Source organism: Stenella coeruleoalba (assembly GCF_951394435.1).
Source record: "Stenella coeruleoalba genome assembly, chromosome: 8".
NCBI lineage: Eukaryota > Metazoa > Chordata > Mammalia > Artiodactyla > Delphinidae > Stenella > Stenella coeruleoalba.
Genome location: NC_137154.1, coordinates 11,691,824 through 11,714,813, shown reverse-complemented (window position 1 = coordinate 11,714,813; position 22,990 = coordinate 11,691,824). Strand labels below are relative to the sequence as shown.

Here is a 22,990-nt window from a genome sequence, read left to right as displayed (position 1 = left end):
ATAGGGAATATTGCTGCTGTGCTGAGTTGGGTGGACTTATCTCTAGAAGCATCCATCTGACTTCTTGTTTGCTGGAGTGGGGTTTCTGGGATGCAGTTCTAGTAATGGCAGATCCTATAATTTGAAGCTGTGCTCAGGTTACTTGTTTTTTTTCTTGTATGTCCCCCCCCCCCCCCGCCCCCATATCAGAAATTCAGGAAATTAAATGCCTACTTAGTGGTTGGGGCAGTTGGGCATCTTGTATCCTCCCTCAGAGAACAGTTTGCTCAGAAGGTGTGGCAGTCAGCGTTCATAAACTGTGCATCCCTGCGCCATGCTCTTCTTGTTGGCTGTGCAGATCATTCCTTGGAGGAAGGGGTTATTGTTAATTCTTTCGGTTAGAGTTGGAGAGCGAGCATCATGCTGCTGTTTAACCCAAATAACCACAGGAGCCAGTGGTCTCTGGGTTGGCTGACTCTGCTGTGACTTGGGAGAGTTGGTGTTAGAAATGAGAAGTATCTTGTGTTTCCTATGGTTTCTGTAGTCTGACTTCGCTGTGATGTAATCTGTCTGAGGTTTTGTGTGTGTGTGTGTGTGTGTATGTGTATGTAGTAGGCATTGCCTGATAGACTTCATTTTAAGAGATCTCTGATGGGAACGAAGAACAGTGCTCATGCTCCAATAAGTCCTTTCATTGATTACTTATTTATTTTTTAAGATGGAGAAGGTCCCTCATGCTAAGGAGCGTGTTGAGTGAGAGGATATAATTCCAATTGGGGATGATCAGGAATTTGGAAGCAGTGTGTTTGCAGTGTTCCTAGGATTTTTATAGGAACAAGAGTAGAGGGTTAGGGTTGAGGGAGGGGTATGTATTGAAAAGGAGAGCAGGATTGCTCAGCCTTGGAGGTGGTGGGGAATTCCAGGATTTAGTACGTGGATTCTCTCTCTCTCTCTCTTTCTCTTTTATTTTTAACTTCTGCTCAGCAATGAAACCACACCCTTCCTTCTTCCTGAAAGTAATGTTTAACTTCCTTTCCCTACAGCATTACACTCCCTATGTAATGGGAGTAGGGTGGGGGAAGAGTCTCCCAAGGTGGCTGAATCTCACTGTATTCTTTTTGAAGGGGAGTAGTCAAATGTATTTTTACGTAGTATAATGTTATTAGATTATTTCCTGCTGTTTAAGACAGAGCAACTTAAGAATGACATTTTTGAACGTGTTCTGTGGCTCTAATAATTGGTGATGAAGATACTGAGACACCTGCTTGAGGGGAGTTGAGATACTTGTTTTCTTTCTACTTGGAAAGAGAAACTCATACTTCTTGCCTCTTTCTTTAAAAAGCTGCCTGGTATGGGAGTTTCCAGTGGTTGTAGAGCATGAAGATGCATGAAACAATAAAGAAGGCTTTGGAAACCCCCCAACCTAGGCTTTCCAAGTTTCCTTATGTTCTTATGGCTTTCCAAAAAGATTTCGTGGGGAACTTATCTGAGTCTCTGCTGTTTATTCAGAAAATAGTTTTTGAGTACCTATTATGTGCCAGGCACTGATCAAGGCACTAGGGAGACAGTGAACAAAACTGACCAAAACCAAAACACAATAAACCTCTGCCCTCATAGAGCTTACGTTCCTATGTTCCAGAGACCCAGTCTGCCAGAGTTCTAGGCCCGGTTCCAATTTTGAGGTGTTAAGTCTAAGGAGTGATGTGCTTCTTTTATCTGTACTGACAGAAGGACTCCAGGCCACAAATGTCTTCTTGAAAGGCCTTTTCCTGTTTGGAACAAAGATCATTTGTCTTTGATAGAGCAAAAGAAGGCCACAAAATGAATTGTCTTCTTGTGGGCTATGTTTCAGAACGGCCGGTTTGTGGGCGATGTTGACCTTGAGCGACAGAAATTTTCAGATCTAAAACTCAACGGACCCCAGGTAATTCTTTTGGCTCAAGGTCTGGGTTGCTTATTCATATCTTTCTTACTTCCTCAGCTTAAGAGCATATTGGTGTCTTCTAAAGTGCCTGGCACATTGTAAGCGCCCATTAATTAGTTTCTTTCATTTAGGAAAATTAAAAAATGGAGTTTCAAAGTATAAATGTAGTTTTATTTTGGAATTAATTGTAATGCCCATTGATCCAGTATTTGATCTCTCAATTACTGCATCCCTTTTCTAGAATGGGCGTGGTTCTACTTTGCAGAAAACCGTGCCTAGAATCTGGCTGACCTTGAGCCTTAGGCATATCTGAAGAATAGCATAGAGCTATTCAGAAGATAGCTCTTATTGGGGTTTTCTGGTTCATCTTAAAAGTTCTTACTGGGTGAACTTTTTTTTTTTTGAAGGATCCCTCAGATGTAGATGTAGCTGCAGTTTAACACGGTTCATATTCACTTAGATGATCAGAACTGGGAAGTTGTATCTGCTGTCTCTGGCACTTGGGTGTTGATGTAGCTGTAGCTAACTCAGTTCCTGTTTGTTAAGTGACTAGAACCGGGAAATTATGTCTTCTGCCCTTTTGTACAAATTCAAAAGTGGGGCCAGGCACCCCTCTACAAGTCCTGGGGCCCATGGAAGGTGCAGTGTCTTTAGGGAGGCAGTGCCTCTCATTGGGATGGATTGTTAGTATATGTGGCTTAATAATAGCTCTTTCTGTTTTCTCTTTTCCATGTAGGATCACAGTCACCTTTTGTATAGCACCATCCCCAGGATGCAGGAGCCAGGGCAGATTGTGGAGACCTACACGGAGGAGGACCCTGAGGGAGCCATGTCTGTTGTCTCTGTGGAGACCTCGGATGATGGAACCACTCGGCGCACAGAGACCACAGTAAGCTAAGACTTGTACAAGGTCTGGGATGATGGGGAAGTTCTTCCTATGGTCTTCATTAAGGGGAGGGGCTGAGCACTTAATTAGGGTGGGTGAGGAGCCACTGATCTGTGGTAAAGGCATAGAGAAAGTGATCTCTGGGTAGACAGAGAAGATAGAAGAGATATGGGAAGATCTAATGGAATGAGGAAGAGTCTGCAGTAGCTTCCCTTAGAGGCATAGTTAACTGCCTGTGCAATTTTCCTGCCTGGAGAATTCCTATAAGATGGAGAGAAGGGTAGGTGGTAGATTGCATGGCATTTCTAGGTAAAGCGAGCTGGGGGTAGAGGTTCGTTTCTTTTCTTAGAGTGGTCTAGAATTTAAGCTTAATTTGTTCACTTCATTAATTTTTCTTTTCTCTTTCTTTACTTGAAGGTCAAGAAAGTAGTGAAGACTGTGACAACACGGACAGTCCAGCCAGTCCCTATGGGACCAGATGGGCTGCCTGTAGATGCCTCATCAGTTTCAAACAACTATATCCAGACTCTGGGTCGTGACTTCCGCAAGAATGGCAACGGGGGCCCTGGCCCCTATGTGGGGCAAGCAGGCACTGCTACCCTTCCCAGGAACTTCCACTACCCTCCTGATGGATATAGCCGCCACTATGAAGATGGTTATCCAAGTAGCAGTGACAACTATGGCAGTCTGTCCCGGGTGACCCGCATTGAGGAGCGGTATAGGCCCAGCATGGAAGGTTACCGGGCACCCAGTAGACAGGATGTCTATGGGCCCCAGCCACAGGTTCGGGTAGGTGGGAGCAGTGTGGATCTGCATCGTTTTCATCCAGAGCCTTATGGGCTCGAGGATGACCAGCGTAGCATGGGCTACGATGACGTGGATTACGGCATGATGTCTGATTATGGCACTGGCCGTCGGACTGGGACACCCTCTGACCCTCGGCGACGCCTCAGGTAGGCAAGAAAAAGGGAAGAAAAGGGTCTTTCAAAGACAGCAAAAAGGGGTTGCTCTTCCTTCTCCATCTAAGTGCTTTTTGGGATCAGAGGTAGTTGTGGCCCCCTCCTCTGCCTGTTTTTGTGGAAGACCACCCTTTTCTTCCCTTTTCTGATTTTACTAAGTATTGACATGCTTTTTTGTCTCTTTTTCATTGTAGAAATCATATATTTTAATTATAGAAAACAACTTGTGATGGTTCTTGGTCTGTGTTCTGAAGAGTGGCCTTTGTTTCTGTGCCAAGAGTTTCTATATTTTCTGCCTAAGATTTGACCCCCTTTTGGAACCTGGTGTCTGAGGCTATGGAATATTTGTTCTTGTGAATTTCTTCAGCTTCTGGTTTGGTGTTAAGAACAAGGTTGAGGGTTTTAGGCCAGAATAGATAGTTAAGGGTATATATAAGAACCTTCGCTGTGATGGTTTTAATCTCAAATAAAAACAAACCTTGATCTCACGAAAACCCTGACACTTTGTGCTTAGGTGCTTACATTTGATTGTAAAGTGAAATGGGGGTGGCTTCCTTAGAGGGTGGTACATTATTGACACTCTGAAAGGTCACTAATTCCGACTTTACTGTTTATCCCTGGGGATTCTTTGGTGATGTGAAAAAGGTAGTAATTGACGTTTGGACTGGTAGATGGTTTGCCTTGAAAAAATGCTTTAGAATGCGAGTTGGCAAACCTTTTCTGTAAAGGACCAAATAGAACTAATTTAGACTTTGCAAACAGTATATCGTTTTTGTTGTATGCCGTTGTTCTTCTTTTTACAACCTTTTAAAAATATAAAAACCATTCTTAGTTTAGTTTTGGGACTGTACAGAAAACAGGTTTGGCCCATGGGCTGCCAATCCGGCTTTAGAATAAATCAGAGACTGTTTTCCAGGCAAAGAGAAACGATAAGAATGAAGGGAGAAGATTTATGGATGTCTTAATGGTAAGGATATCCTAACAGCTGTTGCTGAATTTCTGTATGAGGTCATGACTTTCTAAAACAAATGCCTTGGTGCTCATTTTACTTATATGACGTAGCTTTGGTGAACAGCAGACTGGGCTGGGCCCAGGGGTAGAGGCCTCATTACCTAAGCCTGAGTCACTCACCTTTCAGGTGTCTTTTGGACAGCAAATCCACCTCCTATGTGATTCATCTTTTATTCCTGGGGTGGGGGCACATCAGGCCTTAGTTGGTGCAACTTGGAGTAGTGGTAGATAACAGCTATCACCAAAGGAGTCTGCCTAGGGTGTTGGCTTCTTCTCTTTGTTGACAAGTCTGCTTTTTCTGACTTCCTCATTAGTAGAGGGATTGGATCTAGGTGGGTGCTGGTGGCCAGGTCATTCTGTGTTGTCCCTTGCTGTGGCAACTGACATAAAGAAAGAGGGCTTGGGCTTGGTTCTTGGGTTTATTCCAGGGTGATACTGGACTTGGAAACCTGCTTGACTAGCAAGAACATTTGCTGCTTCCTGTTCTGGGGCTAGGAGAGTAATACAAGGTCAAACGAAAACAGTAAGGCAGAATGATTTGTAGAAAAAGCACTGAACCAGAAGACCTTGGTTCTAGTTGTGCCTTTGCCACTAGCTGTGTAGCCTTAAGCAAGTCATTTAATCTTTCTGGGCACAGCTTTGTTATTTGTAAGACAAAGGAAAGAATGTCATGATCCACTTGTAAAAATAACTTGAGTGACCAAAATCTTCAGTTATGGTAGTTGTTTTGTAATTGCTTATATTAAAATAATAATAAAAGTAAAAACATCATCACTACAAAACTAGATAAGCACACCATCCATTGATAAAGAACTACTGTTAACATTTTGATGCTTTTCCTTTGAGTTCTTTTTCTTATACATGTAAACACACTCTGACTTTATTTTTCCCCTACTGAAATGGAATCTTAATATGCTGTTTAGTTGCCTACTTTTAAAACTCAGCTATATAACCTGCTTATTTTGTTTCACTGATATTGCAAAATAGTGATCTTTTACTAACTGCTTTGTCCATTTAAATCACTTTTGAGTGGTTGATGTTGACAGCTATGAGGCAGGCCCTCTGCTCAGGCTAAAACCTTGAGGGTTTGGTGACAGTGGGAGTGGTTTTGCGGAACAAACGACGGGCTTATTTGGAGAGTTCCACACAATGGATTCTCCTCTCTCCTGTGGGAGCCACAGAGTGAGATGAGCTCACTGATAATGGGTCTCTTCCTTCCTGGTGGTTATGAATAAATAATAGTGTGACAGACTCACCCTCTAGTGGTCGTTGGTAGTACTGAAATAGGAAGCAATATCTCTGGTTAGATGTTTTTCTTTACCTTCAGTTGCTCTGTCTGTTCCTTTTCATAGTGACTGGGTATCCCAAATGTGATGGTGGTCAGTAGTATCTATTTTGACAGAATTGGAAGTATTGTCTTTAGAAACTGGAGACTAGAAATTATGTCTCAAACACATTTGTTGAGTAGCAGAGATGACCTTGGGATGAACTGGTGCAAACTAATGTTCAAGCTTACACCTACCTCATCAATACCAAAGCCAAGTCCTCACACGAGGTGTTAAGACATCCTTTACTGCTTTTACTCTATCATCTCTTTTGTAATAATTTCCAAAATAGGGTAAGGAGAGACTTAAATGTGAAATGTGTTTAAGGGTCTTATTCCACCAGCTCTTTCCTGTGTGTAAGTAAATGCCTTATTTTCCCTTTAGCCTAAGGCCTTATGAGAGCTGTTCTCAGACATTGTTCGCTAATTTCTGTGGTACCAAGTCAGCTGGTTTCATTAACTCTGCTGTCTGAAGGTTTATTTCAATCTCTATCTGGAGAAGTTTAGTAGGTGTCAGATATCGTTCAAACGCTAAGCAGTCAGGATTTGGTTCTTTTTTGTGATTAACTCTCCGAATGCTTGTTGCTCCTCCAAGCTAGTAAACTTCACAGAAAATAATGGCAGCTTTAATCTAATTGCAGATGCGTTTAAGATTATTGCCTTATCTCATTAAGAAAAATTGATCAGTATATTTTTTATGCAAAGGAGAGATAAGATCTAGTGTACTAGAGCTGGGGTTACTCATTCCTTGAAGATGAGGGGTAATGGGAGCCCCCCAAGAAACCAGGCTTAACAACTTAATGTATTCCTTTTTTCTTTCCGGTTCTTCCAACACTGCAGGAGCTATGAAGACATGATTGGTGAGGAGGTACCATCAGACCAGTACTATTGGGCTCCTTTGGCCCAGCACGAACGGGGAAGTTTAGCGAGCTTGGATAGCCTGCGCAAGGGAGGGCCTCCACCCCCAAATTGGAGACAGCCAGAGCTGCCAGAGGTGATAGCCATGCTAGGATTCCGTTTGGATGCTGTCAAGTCCAATGCAGCTGCATACCTGCAACACCTGTGCTACCGCAATGACAAGGTGAAGACTGACGTTCGGAAGCTCAAGGGTATCCCAGTACTGGTGGGCTTGTTAGACCACCCCAAGAAAGAAGTGCACCTTGGCGCCTGTGGAGCTCTCAAGAATATCTCTTTCGGGCGTGACCAGGATAACAAGATTGCTATAAAAAACTGTGATGGTGTTCCTGCTCTTGTGCGATTACTCCGAAAGGCTCGTGATATGGACCTCACTGAAGTTATTACTGGTGAGTTCTAGGCCCAAGGGAAACTGCTAGGTTAGGGTCACTGTTATCCCTTAGAGAGATTGAGAACTAGAAGGATTTCTAGTCCTTTGACTGTTGATTAAATGTTGTGGCCTTTGGGTCAGATCCATCTCACAGATTTGGATCATGCAAGGTTTTCCAAATTTTAAAGCATTGTTTGCTAATGTTTTAAACGCAGAAGATTTCACTTAAAATTCCAGATTCTTGCCTTCTATTTTAAATGTGCGGGAACTGGTAGCAATGGATCTATTTTGCTACCTGGCAGTAGCTGGTCTGAGCTGATTGGGGCACGTGCTCTCCAGTTCGCAATAATTTCCAACATGTTATCTCTGACCAACTGCCACTACTTAGGAAGTTGTCTCCCCAGAATTGAAGCTGAGTGTCAGTTGGCACTTAACCCATATTCTTGTAATTTCTTTAAAATACCTGCTTGTCCTGACTCACCTGCCTGGCATGTATAGGCATTTGTGCTTGTGGTCCTTGCTTTAGAAGAGTGGTTTTTCAGATTGTGGGTCATACTCCATTAGTGTGTATTGAACACAACTTTGTGGATCACAATCAGCGTTCCAAGAGAAAGAAAGAAAGAAAGAAAAAGAAATAGCATAGATCATTAGTTCTCAACTGGGGGTGATCTTGCCCCCCAGAGGAAATTTGCAATGTCTGGCGGTATTTCTGGTTGTCATAACTTGGGAAGGTTGGGAGGGAGTGCTATTAACATCAAATGAGTAAACTCTGGACATACACTAAACATTTAATGTTGGGCAGGACAGCTCCCCACAACAAAGAATTATCTGGCCCAAAATGTCAGTGGCGCTGGGATTGAGAAGTGGGTGTAGATAGCCTAGAGGGTATGGCTTATAATAAGTATTGTTTTATGAAACCTTACTTCATGGGATGTATATTTGTATTGAGCCATAATGTACAATGTATTATTGTGGGTCACAGGCTAGAGCTTGAATATCATTACAAGGTATTTGGTCATTGGGGAAGACTGAGAAATGTTGGAATAGGGCATTCTCTTTGGCATTCTTCAAGCATACTGTCTTGGGTGCTGGAGAGCTATCTGATGAGTTGTCTCTGCCAGGAACCCTGTGGAATCTCTCATCCCATGACTCAATCAAAATGGAGATTGTGGACCATGCACTGCATGCCTTGACAGATGAAGTGATCATTCCGCATTCTGGTTGGGAGCGGGAACCTAGTGAAGATTGTAAGCCGCGCCACATTGAGTGGGAGTCCGTGCTCACCAACACAGCTGGCTGCCTTAGGTAACATAAGGGTTCTGAGAGTATGAAGGTAGAATTTTTGAAGACTAACTTAAATTGCTTTTAAAAAAAGTTTAAACTCCTTACTGTCACTCAGCCTCCGTTCCTGTTTGTATTGCACACTATGACTTCAACCTGTTTTTCTACCTTTGTCACTACTCCCTTGCATATCATATATGCCTTATGTGGGGAACGGCAAGTAAACCACATATCTTCCTCACTTCTGTGCCTCTTTGACTTTGTTCATATAATTTGGTAAACATTTGTTCAATACCTACTCCACGTAAGGCAGTCGTTTAGTCCTAGGCTTGTGTGTACCTGTGTTCTTGCCTTCAATTATTTGTATTTCAAGTCAGGCTGCGATAAATGCAACAAATGGAGTACAAACTACTAGAAGGATAGAGTGAGGAAGAGCTCTTCCTCTGTCTGCAATGCCTTTCTCTGCTTATTTATCTTTTGAAGCTAAACTCAAGTGCTTTTATTTCATGTAAGTTTTCCTGATTTCTTTTTCTAATACCCCGTAAATGTGCGATATATTCTTTCTCTCTTTGGAATATACCCCTATGTGCTCTGCCCCTATTCTTCACTTGTACTTCCATAGAAGAAGTATCTATTCTGTCTTAAATTATTGTTGTTGGTATACTTTATTTATACACCCCTCTCCCTGGCCTGGTTATAAATGTCCTGAAAGCAGGAACTGTTTTATTCAACTTTCTGTCAACTCCAGTGCCTTCCTTATAACAGGTACTCGGTATTTGTTACAGTGAAAAGAAAAGATATTAAGGGGGCTTGTAGATGTTAAGGATATTAAGAGAGGGTTTCTAGATTTTAGTCATCTTGAAGCCTCTCCTTTTTCCCTCAGGAATGTCAGCTCGGAGAGGAGTGAAGCTCGCCGGAAACTTCGGGAATGTGACGGTTTGGTGGATGCTCTCATTTTCATTGTTCAGGCTGAGATTGGACAGAAAGATTCAGACAGCAAGGTAGGTTAATGGGTGAGAATTCCATTCACAACAACCGTGAGGTACCCATAGTGCAGACCTATCATCTCAGGCTTTCAAATAACATTAGATACCTATACCAGCCCCCACTCCTTAAAGTGGGCGTTCACCATAGACGAAAACTGTTTTCTTTAGAATTTCCTTCACCTATATATTTTAAAGCTGTTTAGCCATACTTGCATTTTTTTTCTGATTAGGAAAAAAGTCAGAGTGAGCCTGAGTTTTGTGTTAACACACCAAATGGTAGCAGAAACCTTCTGTTAGCCTGAGGCTACAAGAATTTTGAGAAGCGTGGGCACTTGAGGTATTGTGAGAGATGATGAATTGGGCTGTGCTTTTGAGGATAAATATTTTAATACGTGAATCGTGGAAGCCTGTACTTGCTAGGAAATCACTATAGTTGTTCTCTTCTCTCATTGAACCTTGTATTTTGTGATCCCAAGCTTGTGGAGAACTGTGTTTGCCTCCTTCGGAACTTGTCGTATCAAGTTCACCGAGAAATCCCACAAGCAGAACGTTACCAAGAGGCACCTCCCAATGTTGCCAACAGTACTGGGCCACATGCTGCCAGTTGCTTTGGGGCCAAGAAGGGCAAAGGTGAGTCTTGGTTCCTTGTTCCTTGCTCTTTAATGTAAGGATGGGGAGAGGAAGGAACACGTTTAGCTTTAGGTACAAAATACTTGCTGAGCAAGTACAGGAATCAGCCCAGTCAAGGGTGTCTTTTTGCTCTGCTGCCGCTTCCCCTGTGTCGTGTGCTTCATGGTGGTGACGGTGGTGGTGGTGGCGGTGGTGGTGGTATTGGCATCAGTAATTGGGCAGTGAAGGCCGAGAACTCAACTAATCTGGGGCCTTCTCCCCCATTCCTCCTTTGTGTTTCCTGTGTTTTTCTTTTCCTCTCCGCTTTCCTGCTTGTTTTCCCATGATCCTGTTGACATCTCTCTGCCGCATTTTTCTTCCTTCATTTCTCTCCTCTACTTTCCACCTTGGGTGATGCACTGGAAGATGAGTGGTTCTCCAGAGGTGAGTGGAATCTTTTAAGGCGCTTACCTACTTCTAATTTGCATGTTTTGGTTTTAGCTTCCCTGGTATTTCTTTGCCTAACCCTTCCCTGTGGATGCATGTAGGAAAATTCAGTTGAGGATGGCCACTGAAACAAGTTTAGCTCTTCTGAGCTAATGGCTCATGGCATGCTATTTCTGGACAGCAGCCCCAGTTATCAGGACTCAGGACGGTAGCAACAGTAGTGGTTATCCTTGTCTTACCCACGTGCTGCCTGTTTTCTGTTCTTGTATCTGATAGGGACAAGCTGGGGATCCTGGTGTTTTGTCTGTTTGTCTGTTTTCTTGTTTTTTGCCCCTCTTGATGCATCTCTGATCCAAAGATTTTGACTGAAGAATAAAAAAATATACTGGGTAGACTCTTCCCTTTCTTAAACTCTTTACCCCTTCCCCCTTTTTTTAATTTCCAAAGGGAAAAAACCCACAGAGGATCCAATAAATGATACAGTGGATTTCCCTAAAAGAACTAGTCCTGCTCGAGGTAAGATATGTTTTTCTTCTCAGGCTCCATAGAGCTCATGAACATAGTCCACAGATAGGTGTTTGGCAGCCTAACAGTAGGCTGTACAGTACGTTCACTGTTCTGTCTTCTCTGACTTAAGGATTTGAAGTGATGACAGAAGTATTTGGAAACTAATAACAGTAACTTTCAAAGGACTTCTTGTTATGGCAACTCTTCAGATTACTTGAGGATAAGGACCTGATGGTAGTCTAGACCAGAAACTTAAGTACCCTAAGTAGCCACTAGTTCTTGGGACTCAAACTTTACTTGTTATAAGAAGTCTCTTTATCACAGTTTGGATCTTTATATTCATCAATATGGTGAGTCCAAAATTCACAGCTCCCCGTGGATATAAAAATTCAGATGTTATTAAATTTGAGCCCCTTTCACTTAATCATAGTTCAGGTGGGCAGAATGACTCAGTTAAGTTAGAAATAATTCATCTGAGATGAGGAATCTTTAACTCTGAGTGCTATCGATGAGTAAATGAATCCCTTGAGTGCCAAGCAAGGTCAGAGTAAACTGTGGGAGGAGAGAAGAGGCTAGGAGGAGGGAGAGACAGGAGTTGCATATGAGTTGATATCTGTTTTGCTCTTGCCATGGTTGATTTATTCTTAAGGCTACATTCTTAAGGCTACATCTGACTACATCAGATGTAGTAGTCAGACCTCTTGAGTTTGCTGTTGGGTGAGTGGGAGGGGTTAGAGAGTTTACTGGTATTGGAGCATAAACCCATTAATCCAGAGTACTAACACTGGAGTTCAACCAGCCAGAGCCTGGTTCGTAGGTACTGATGAGTGTCCTCTGCTTTCTTGTCCTTTCTTGTGCAGGCTATGAACTTTTATTTCAACCAGAGGTGGTTCGGATATACATCTCACTCCTCAAGGAGAGCAAGAATCCTGCCATCCTAGAAGCCTCAGCAGGGGCCATCCAGAACTTGTGTGCTGGGCGCTGGACGGTGAGTACCTTTTACAAAATGGATTTGGAGATGGGAGGACTTAGCTAACTAGTTTGCTACCATTTATAATCTGTTCTACTTCTTTCCATGTGCTACTTGCAGTATGGTCGATATATCCGCTCAGCTCTGCGTCAAGAGAAGGCTCTTTCTGCCATTGCTGACCTCCTGACCAATGAACATGAGCGGGTCGTGAAAGCTGCCTCTGGAGCCCTGAGAAATCTGGCTGTGGATGCTCGCAACAAAGAATTAATTGGTGAGGAGCCGTTACCTTAGCATCTAGTACAGCACCTTTGATCCAACAGGTGCTAAATAATTTATTTGTTGAAAGGGCTGAGGAAGAATCCTAGTCCTCCGTAGTTTGTGAATCTGGAGGTTGGAGAAGGTTATAGTTTAATGGTTCTTGGAAAGACAAGAGGGGCTGATTCTTCAAAAATAGAATAACAATATCTATCTATTGAGCATGTACTTTGTTACTAGGGATTGTTAAGCATGTCTGTATATTCTCATTTAAATGTCACCACTTTACAAGGGTCCTTTTTTTAAAATTTTTTGTTAGAATAAGGAAACTGAGGGTCAGGGAAGTTAAGTAATTTGTCCGGAGTTAATATAGCTCATAAGTGACAGAGCCCAGTTTTTGTTTTTCTTAAATTCACAATGACTGTTCTATTAAGCTATAATAGTAGTATAATATTCTGTAGTATAGTATTCAGTGTACTATTTTCATTAGACTATCTGAATGGACTGTGTAGCATATTTGAGATAAAGTATTCAGATTGTTTTAATGTGACTGAAAGAGAGAATAAATAAAAGAATAGGAAGGACAGTATATCCATGGCTATTCCAGGTCCTTTGCTCTTTTGAAATGATAATCCTACAGGAGAAGGAAGTTGATTCATGTGGATAGTATCTATGCTTGATATGAGCAATGCGATTAAGTGTAGTGTTAGGCTCCTAACAACCTGACTCAGCTTGTTCTCCCCGCACACATTCCTCCTGTCTCACCGCTATAGGTAAACATGCTATTCCTAACTTGGTAAAGAATCTGCCAGGAGGGCAACAGAGCTCTTCCCAGAATTTCTCTGAGGACACTGTGGTCTCTGTTTTGAATACCATCAATGAAGTTATTGCTGAGAACTTGGAGGCTGCCAAAAAGCTTCGAGAAACACAGGGTATTGAGAAGCTGGTTTTGATCAACAAATCAGGGTGAGATTAACACTTAAAATTACAACTGGAAAAGTTTGAATATGAGAGAGGGGTTGCTGGGAAGGGGCTTTCCCCTTTTGCTTTTTAAGGTTATTTTCCCTTATTTACATGGAAAGTATAAAGAGGTATTGCTCTTTTTTCTGTCTTCATGTTGATCCATAAATTGATAAGACTCTTACATCAAACATTTCTTTGTGTCACCGTTTGAGTTAAAACATAAGACTTGGTGAATACTTGATCTTGCCTGTTTTGGGATTTATATCCGTACGTTACATTATATTAGAGAGTACAAGTTTTCAGCTTCTTCCCTCGTCTTACATCCAAATTCCATCTGGTGTTACTTTCCTCAAAAGGAACCGCTCAGAAAAAGAAGTTCGAGCAGCAGCGCTTGTATTACAGACAATCTGGGGATACAAGGAACTGCGGAAGCCACTGGAAAAAGAAGGATGGAAGAAGTCAGACTTTCAGGTAGAATAACTCTTGGGACTGAGACTTTCACCTTTTTTTCCCCTTGGTCTCAGGTAATGCTTTTGTCTTTGGTTCTTCTATTTCACTGTCACACTGAGTCTACTTTTTTGTTTTTTTTCTTTTGTATTTTGACGGCATGTGGGATGGTTCCCCAACCAGGGATTGAACCTGGGCGTCCGCAGTGAAAACGCTGAATCCTAACCACTAGGCCACCAGGGAACTTCCCCTGAGTCTACTTTTGCCCCAAGTCACTGTGTGTAAAGAAATCATTTATTAACTTTCCCCCCAAAATGGTGCCTATAGTTCATTTGCTGCTGAAATAGCTCTGGTCTTCCTCTGTGTCATAGCACAGTGTAAATGCCAGTGGTAATGAAGGATGATGATGGCCTTTTTGACTTTCTCCGAATCTGCCTTAGCCCTTTGAAGGAGTTTGCCATTTTCTGAACTGTCATTTTCTGAGACTGTATCTCCTTGATAGCGTGAGTGTTTGATACCTTTGTAATCTGTTCAGAACACAAATAGAAGCCTAATATCCTAGTTTTTTTTTTTTTTTAATTTATTTTATTTTATTTTATTTTTTTGGCTGCATTGGGTCTTCGTTGCTGCAAGCGGGCTTTTCTCTGGTTGCGGCGAGCGGGGGCTACTCGTTGTTGTGGTATGCAGGCTTCTCATTGTGGTGGTTTCTCTTGTTGGGAGCATGGGCTCTAGGCGCGTGGGCTTCAGTAGTTGTGGCACACGGGCTCAGTAGTTGTGGCTCGCAGGTTCTAGAGCTCAGGCTCAGTAGTTGTGGCGCACAGGCTTAGTTGCTCCGCGGCATGTGGGATCTTCCCGGACCAGGGCTCGAACCTGTGTCCCCTGCATTGTCAGGCGAATTCCTAACCACTGTGCCACCAGGGAAGCCCTAATATCCTAGTTTTGTTTCACTATATAGGTGTTTATTTAACCCTTACGAGTTACCTATTCGGGAATAAGGACCTAAAAGTCTGAGCCCATTAAGAAGTAAGATAAGGGTGAATTCAGTACTCAGTGACATTATTGTGTTTTGTTTGCCTCCAGGTGAATCTAAACAATGCTTCTCGAAGCCAGAGCAGTCATTCATATGATGATAGCACTCTCCCTCTCATTGACCGGAACCAGAAATCAGGTACAGTAACCAGGGGACATAGCCCTCTGCTTTTATTCCACTTCTGCTATTCTTCTGCTCTTCTTTCGTTAGATGGCTTACCATCTAATGAAATAGCATATATATTTATTTCTGAATGAGCTTGTCTTTTGGTGGAGGGAGAGTAATACTTCACCTCAGGATTATAACCCAGAAGCTGGTAGACCTGAGCATCAGCAAATAAGACAGGCAGTTAGCCTGCGTGTGACTCCCCCATCTTTGCTTGTGGACTTAAAATGACCAGGGAGCGAACCCTACTCTGTTTCCTCTATTTACGATATACTCGGCATATAACAGTGTATAAATTTAAGATGTACAGCATAATGATTTGACATATGTATATAGATAGTGCCTGACTTAACGACGGTTTGGCTTATGATTTTTCGACTTTGTGGTGGCGCAAAAGTGATGTGCATTCAGTAGAAACTATTTCAAATGCTGAGTTTTGCTCTTTTCCCTGGCGAGCGATAGCATGGTGGGACAGCGTCTCACACTGCAGCATCGGCTGCAGCTCCCAGTTAGCCATGCAGTCATGAGGGTGGACAGCCGATACACTTACAGCCATTCTGTTTTTCACTTTTAGTACAGTATTCAATAAATTATATTATGAGGTATTCAACACTTTATTATAAAGTAGGCTTTGTGTTAGATGATTTTGTCCAACTGTAGGCTGATGTAAGTATTGTGAGCACGTTTAAGGTAGGCTGGGCTAAGCTATGGTTGGTGGGTTAGGTGTATTAAAATGCATTTTCAACTTATGATAGGTTTATCAGGATGTAACCCCGTTGTAAGTCCGAGGAAGATCTGTATATTGCAAAATGATTTTTTTTCCCTTTTGAATTTTCATATAATACCAAGTAGTATGTGTTTACTGTTGAAAAATTAGAAAATACAAACCAGAAAAATGACAACAAAAAAAGTCACTTATTTCTGTTATCCAGAGATAACCACTCCTATTCTATCTCCTCTAAACACTGCCATGTGAGCAGATACATTTTTCTTCAAAAGACAAATCATATATTTAGTGCTTATTATAACCCTTTTAATCTTAATGACACTTGGGTTTTGCCTCAGTCAGGGTTCTTAAAATGTGGTCTGAGGATCACCAAATCTGTTGACATTTGTGCTGATGGTGCATAAGCAGTGGTGGTGCTTTATTGCTGGAGGCTGAGTGTAAACCAGGGCGATGACACCAAACCAAACTAGTTGTTGTAGTCTTTGTTGCCATGCACTTGCAGTTATAAGAAGGGCCAGTTTCTGGAGGGTAGGGGGAAAAAAAGGAGCCAAGTTCACTTAAGAACGTACTTGATGGAACTGTAACAATGTTAATTTTATTGTTTCTGCTCTTGAGTACACAGCTTTTTAATAGCCTGTGTTGATGATATAGGGGGTACTCATAAAGCACCCTGCAGCATACCAAAGCATGATGGTAATCTTGAGGAAAAGCACTTGTGCTATTGTTGGAGTTACTAGGTACACTAACCACTTTTTTTTTTTGGAACACTATTTTTACTTAAAAAAATAGACATTTTCTTGAAAATGAACACAGTGAGCTTGTCAGTTTGAGGAAAAATAACTGACAGTACTTGCCTGAATTTTCAAGAGAAAATTTTATTTTTATTTATTTATTTTTAGAATTTATTTATTTATTTATGGCCGTGTTGGGTCTTCGTTTCTGTGCGAGGGCTTTCTCTAGTTGTGGCAAGCGGAGGCCACTCTTCATCGCAGTGCGCGGGCCTCTCACTATCGCGGCCTCTCTTGTTGCAGAGCACAGGCTCCAGATGCGCAGGCTCAGTAGTTGTGGCTCATGGGCCTAGTTGCTCCGCGGCATGTGGGATCTTCCCAGACCAGGGCTTGAACCCGTGTGCCCTGTATTGGCAGGCAGATTCTCAACCACTGTGCCACCAGGGAAGCCCGAAAATTTTAAATTTTGGAAGAATTGTATCTGTCACTGTGAGCCTGGTAACATCCCAATAGTTAATATACTTTTAAATGAAATCAGTGGCGATGTTAATGAATGTGATTTTTTTGATATTATATCATGAAATGTGTTAACATTTAGAAAATCTGCATAACTCTGTGAACCAGTATTTTCCAAGTGACCAGTGCATGATTTTCAAAATCATGCATGAGTAACTGATCCATTCAAAGTGTAAGACAGACCAATAGATGTTAATTTAACAGACTATGAAGAGAGCCTTAGTTTGGATTCACATTCCTTATTGCGCTAACCTTAAAGAAACTCGCCTTGTCGAGTATTAGTATACTATCAAAGAATATCCACAGTTATCTGAAAAGACTAATAAAGTTCTCCTCCCTTTTCCAACTTCTTATCTGTGTGATGCTGGATTTTCTTTATATAATTCATCCAAAATAACATCACAACGGATTGAATACAGAGGCAGATATGGGAATCTAGCTATCTTCTCTTTAAAGATGTGCAAAAATGTAAAACAGTGCTTTTTATTTTTTTTGATAAGTGTGTACGTTTATAAAGCCATCTTGAACAATTTGGTACACTATCCACTGTGATGCTACTAAAAATCAGTTTGATTCTTTTTTTTTTTTTTTTTTTTTTTTTACTTTCTGGTGAGAAAGAAACATTTTTAATTTTTATCCTTTTTTTTTTAATTGGAGTATAGTTGATTTACAGTGCTGCGTCAGTTTCTGCTCTACAGCAGAGTGAGTCATTTATGTTCATCCAAAATAACATCACAACGGATTGAATACAGAGGCAGATACGGGAATCTAGCTATCTTCTCTTAAACCAAACTTTAAATATGTGCAAAAATATAAAACAATGCTTTCTTTAAAAAAATTAAAAGTATTATTTATGTTAACGGAATAAGTATTGTTCTTTTAAATGAAATAAATATTTAAAATAAATTTTAAATGAAATAAATATTTAAAAGCACTGTAGCTATTAATACATGTAGTCTATACCAGTGAACATTCTTTGGATCCTCATAACTTCTAAGAATATAAAGGGGCCCTGAGACCAAATAATTTGAAACCTGCTGGCTTAGAGTGAATCGTTTCTTATGTTAGAGTCTGTAGGAAAGGGATCTCTTTAAGTTCCATGAGGGCTTTGTCTAGAGCCTGGCACTTGTGGTGGGTGCTTAGTAAAAGTTTGATGGGAGGGAGGGGGAAGGGAGGACAGACTAGAGAGCAATTTTTATGAGTTTAGATTTTGAAGAGTTGGGTTTTGACCTGGATAACTTTCTGACTCCCTGTAGATAAGAAACCTGATCGGGAAGAAATTCAGATGAGCAGTATGGGATCAAACACAAAATCATTAGGTAGGTGATTAATTCCTGCCTAAGGATATGGAGTAAGCCATATTATCATATGGGATGAGGAGAACTGTGTGGCTCTGTAGCTCTTTCCAGCACCCGCACCATTCACCTTCCTGGAAGGACACTGGCTGGACATTCCATTGGGAAGGATTCAAGGAAGTGTAGTAAAATCTGATCTGTCTACCTTTTTCCACATTCCCAAATGCTCAAAGGTTAAAAAAAAAAAAAGCTTCATATTCCTCCCCCATTAATACAGAATCAAGCGTGTGTCCCTAAACTGTTGCTCACAGCCTTTCACAGTCTGACGCCAGGTTCGCTCTGTCTTACTCTCCATATACTCTGTTTGAGCCCACCTAGTCTACTTGCTATCCTGTCTCTTCACTCTATACTTTTTTATCTTGCTCTTGTAATACCTCCTATTGGAATGTCCTTCCCACTTGCTTTGTAAACGGTCTTCATCCCCAAAGGCTTGGCTGAATTCCTGTCTACTCTGTTAGGTCCTTCCTAACTATTGCAGCTCACCTCACTATCTTCTCCTAATTCCAGTACCCTTCATAGATCTCTTCAGTTTAGCTTTATTATCATATATGATATATTTTGCCTTCCCAGTTAGATGTAAGTTTTTTTATGTCAAGGACCACCTGACCTTAATGCCTTTGGTAAAGCTCAAATGCTTTACCAAAGAGGTGCCTAAATCACGTTTCTCTGCCTAATACATATTTTACACTAGAGGGGAACATCATGTCTCTGTACTTTTTTTTTTTAAACTAGATAACAACTATTCCACACTGAATGAGAGAGGAGACCACAGTAGAACACTGGATCGATCTGGGGATCTAGGCGAAATGGAGCCATTGAAGGGAACGCCCCTGATGGTAAATTCTCTTTATATACTATTGTCCTTCTGAGGCTAGTTCTGTTTTGAAGCCTGCATGTTCTGTGAAATAGGAAAAAAGGACTTAGTGAAAGACAGCACCTTTCCTTGTAGGGGTTTTCAGGGAAAAAGTAGGAGTTTTGACTCACATTGGGGTTTCTGGTGCCATTGTTCTGCGACGGTCGAGATGGGAGAAAGAAGGCCATGACTGTGTCGCTGGTGTGGCTAGCGCCAGCTGGTCTGTCCTCGCGTTGCTCTCTTTCTGCGCCTGGCTTTGTTTGAATATCTTGCCCTTCACTTGCTATTACCTTGTTTTGTTTGAGTTTACGAATCTGGGGATTTTCCCTAGATCTGGCACGCACTCATGTTTTCTTACTCTCATACTAACACATTGCATGTGTTCACAGCAGGACGAGGGGCAGGAATCTCTGGAGGAAGAGGTGGATGTGTTGGTTTTGGATGATGAGGGGGACCAAATGTCTTACCCCCCCATGGTACGTCCTTCAGCCACCCCCAAGATCATCCTTGAGGAGGAGGTCTCTGTGCCAGCAGTTTGCCAATCATGCTGATCTGATCAGTCAGCCGCACGGGGCTTAGGGGTGCTGCTTCTGTGATTGTTACCTCTTAAGAGGCTGGGACGTGCCGCTGGTGATCTGATTCTCCATTATGTGCTGCTTTCTTCCCTTCAGATTTGCTCAGCTCTCTTTTGGTTCTCCTTATTCCCAACCCTATTAACATCTCTTTCTCTTTTTTCCCTACAGCAGAAGATTTAGCACCACTCTCTCCGCTACATCTGGGCTTATAATATATGTACTTTTATTTTTTGGTGGTGAAATGGACTGATGATTTTTCCCTTTCTTCGCTGGACTGTTGTGCCCACTGCCACACTGCCTCCTGCCCTTGTAGCCCTAAGTGGCTGCCTTCTTTCCATCAACTCCCTAACTTCTTCCAGTGAAGCTTAATTGTCCCTCCTCCCCCCTCCAGATCCCCTGCAATTACTCCCAAGAAGCCTGACTCAGTTATATGCATATCTTGAGAGACTGCTGCAGATTAGCTCTTTTTGCCAGCTCTCCCTGGAACTCTTGGCCTTGTGTGGAGGGAGGGAGAGAGTGGGAATCCTCACTGGAAGCTATGGGAAGAATTGGAAGTTACATGCTATATATGCAGTGTCCAGCAATCTGATAAACCCATGATTCTTAAGCAAGATTTTTCTTCTCTTGGTGGGGAAGGGACCTTTACTTTTTTGGAGAGTGGAGGGCGTGAGCTCTTCCTTTATTCCTAATGACTATTTTTGAAGCAAAGACGGCCGGCGACATTGGCACATACCACTTGGCAAGGGCCCTTGAGCAAGTGAAGGTTTCCTAGAGCGGAGATTAAGAAACCTTGCCCTCCTCAACTCCAGGGCAGGGACCATCAAGGACCTACAGACTCCATCTCTTCTCCAAGCCTCATGCCAGCCCTGGGCTGCAGCTGCTGCCCCTTACTGAGGCTGTCCTTAACCCTCCTCTCCCATCCTGTGATAATAATGTCTGCTGACTTGGCCTGGCCATTTTCAAGAGGCTGTAGAAAGAGGAGAATATGTCAAGGAAGACTTCTTGGGTGAGAAGGAGCAGAAAGATGTCTTCTGGGGAGAAGAGCCTCTAGGAGGAGCGAGTAGGAATGTACATGAATCATTTAGTCTGAAACTGTCAGGAAGCTACAAAGCTGGCTTCCCCCTGCCCTTATTTCTCCTTTTTCTCACCCTTATAGCCCCATCCTCCCCTGCTTCCTCCCTGGATTGGTTGGCTGACTAAAGGACTTGATGTACATACTCCTGCCCCCCTTTACCCTTAAAAAGGTGGGGTTCGCCCCTGGCTTTGCCTCTTCTTTGTGCCTTTGGCCTGGGGTGCGTCTCCTCCTTCCCTTCTATGTGCCTTTCTTTGCCTCTGCAGTCTCATTTCTCATAATTTTGCAAATTATATTTTGTTGCTTTCTTACCTACTTCTTGGCCCTAAATAGCAGAAAGAAGAGGAGAGGTGATCTAGAGAACCTCAGTCTCTCCACTGGGAATTGGAATAGCCTCTAATTTTAGCCATAGAAGGTTTTTCTCAACTGTATATGTTGGGATTTTGCAAAAATCCTGTTCTGATGAACCTCCAAATGAGATTGGTGGGAGGAGTGAGTGGTGTGACTCTTGCTCCTTAGTTGCCCAGAATGATTGTCGTCTCTGAAGGGGTTATAGGGAAGTCGTGTCCATATCCCCCTCCCCGACCACCCCCCCACCCCTGTTCCTCCTCCTTTTAGTTTAGTGTATATTAGCAGGTTGGGCTAGAGGAATCAGCTGCTATGCGGTTGATTTTTTTTTTTTTTTTTTTTAACCCTTTCCCTTATTTGCCTTTTACTCCTCCCCTTAATCTAAAAGCTCCGTTTAATGCAACTGGAAATCTTTATGCTCCTCTCTCCCCCTTCCTTTATATATTGAGGCTTTGGGGTAGGAGAAAAGTGCACAACCCCCCACCCGCCTTCCCTCTGCATTAAAATTCCTTATTTACCCCTTTTCCCCTTCACATTTCGTCCCACTCCTTTTCTGGCAAAAAGGAGCCTTTTCCTTTCTGTGACCCTGAGAGCATACTGCACAGGGGAGATCGCCCCCATCCAGATGTGGCTCCACTCTTGGTTTCTCTTGTCTTCTTCTGCTCTTTTCCTGGTGCTCTTTTTGTCGGTGGGGTGTGGGTAATAGAACAGCCATGGGCTTTTGGGGACCTTTAACTGTTTTTTCCTTTTCATTTATAAAAACACTAAACGTTCAATTTCAGAGAACCAAAAATCCCACCTTCCCACCGAACACTACTAAGGGGCATGTCTTCTGCTCCATACCTTTTCTGTTTTTCTTTCTCTCTTGTTAATGCTTTTAAAAACAAATGAGTTTTTTTATATAAATAAAGTTTTTAAAGTGTGTATGTGGGGGGTGTGTGTCATTTCTTCACTTTAAGCTGTATCTCTTCTCTCCTTTTCATCTTGGTTACTTCCTTATGTATCAGTGTCCTTTTTCTCTGCAGAGCAACTAGAAGGGGATTGTACCAGGACTGATTTATTTTGAGCTCAATCCCAACTCTTAACAAGGAACATTCTTTTTAATTATATATGAAACATTTTTCCTCTGAAGATTCTTAAAAATTAAATGTGGCTAAGTAGAGCACGGGAAGCTTGTTGCTAACTTAGAGATAGGAAACTGAAGTATAAAGAATTAATAAGTCACTGGGATTCTTTTGCGACATTTGACAAAACTAACGTTGAATAAAGCTCATTGCGATTCATGACCCTCTTGAACATTTATGGGTAGAAGATTAGAAACTACCAGCTCCAGCTATCATCCTAATAAGTCTGAATATGTAGAATTAAAAGGCTCACTAGGCCATAATGTTGCTTCTCAGGCTATTCGCAATCTTTTAGTAAGATGATAAGGGGCAGGCCTATAGCTGCTTCCTCTGTGTCCTCCCAAGTAATATGTGGGTGGGTCGCAAATACTCATTGGATTACCAGGGGTTGTCTTTACTGTAGAGGCCAAGGATTAAGACCTACAGAAAGGGGCTTATTTCTCTGGGGCCCATATTTCCTGTTACATTATTAAGACTCGAGAATTTATGTAAAATGCTTTCTGTATGCCCGGTCTTTAGATTAAAAATATATAGCTGCTTCTGGTGATGCTCATGTCTCAATTTTGTTGAACTAGGTCTTGGGTATGAAAACTTTCTTGGGCTAGTTAAGACCAGGAAATCTAAGCATTGTAGCTGATAACCTTTTAAAGCTTGATTTGTGTCT

At 42.1% G+C, this 22,990-nt stretch overlaps 1 protein-coding gene across 10 annotated transcripts in view; it reads left to right on the top strand.

The window, feature by feature from the left end:
• Window positions 1-22,126, top strand: part of CTNND1 (catenin delta 1) — a 52,827-nt gene extending 30,701 nt beyond the window's left edge. For 6 of the 10 annotated variants that reach the window (XM_079928681.1, XM_079928686.1, XM_079928683.1 and 3 more), the window contains 16 exons: window positions 1,832-1,903; window positions 2,640-2,792; window positions 3,207-3,742; window positions 6,924-7,387; window positions 8,490-8,673; window positions 9,533-9,650; window positions 10,112-10,265; window positions 11,139-11,207; window positions 12,059-12,186; window positions 12,289-12,439; window positions 13,197-13,389; window positions 13,743-13,857; window positions 14,914-15,001; window positions 18,256-18,318; window positions 19,087-19,190; window positions 19,951-22,126. In XM_079928681.1, coding sequence (XP_079784807.1) covers window positions 1,832-1,903; window positions 2,640-2,792; window positions 3,207-3,742; window positions 6,924-7,387; window positions 8,490-8,673; window positions 9,533-9,650; window positions 10,112-10,265; window positions 11,139-11,207; window positions 12,059-12,186; window positions 12,289-12,439; window positions 13,197-13,389; window positions 13,743-13,857; window positions 14,914-15,001; window positions 18,256-18,318; window positions 19,087-19,190; window positions 19,951-19,962 — 2,604 coding nt within the window. In that variant the 3' untranslated portion in view covers window positions 19,963-22,126. Of the gene's footprint in view, window positions 1-1,831; window positions 1,904-2,639; window positions 2,793-3,206; window positions 3,743-6,923; window positions 7,388-8,489; window positions 8,674-9,532; window positions 9,651-10,111; window positions 10,266-11,138; window positions 11,208-12,058; window positions 12,187-12,288; window positions 12,440-13,196; window positions 13,390-13,742; window positions 13,858-14,913; window positions 15,002-18,255; window positions 18,319-19,086; window positions 19,191-19,596; window positions 19,849-19,950 lie in introns of those variants that run through there. The other 4 variants (XM_079928687.1, XM_079928685.1, XM_079928684.1 and 1 more) reach the window with 3 other exon arrangements.
• Window positions 22,127-22,990: the final 864 nt, after the last annotated feature.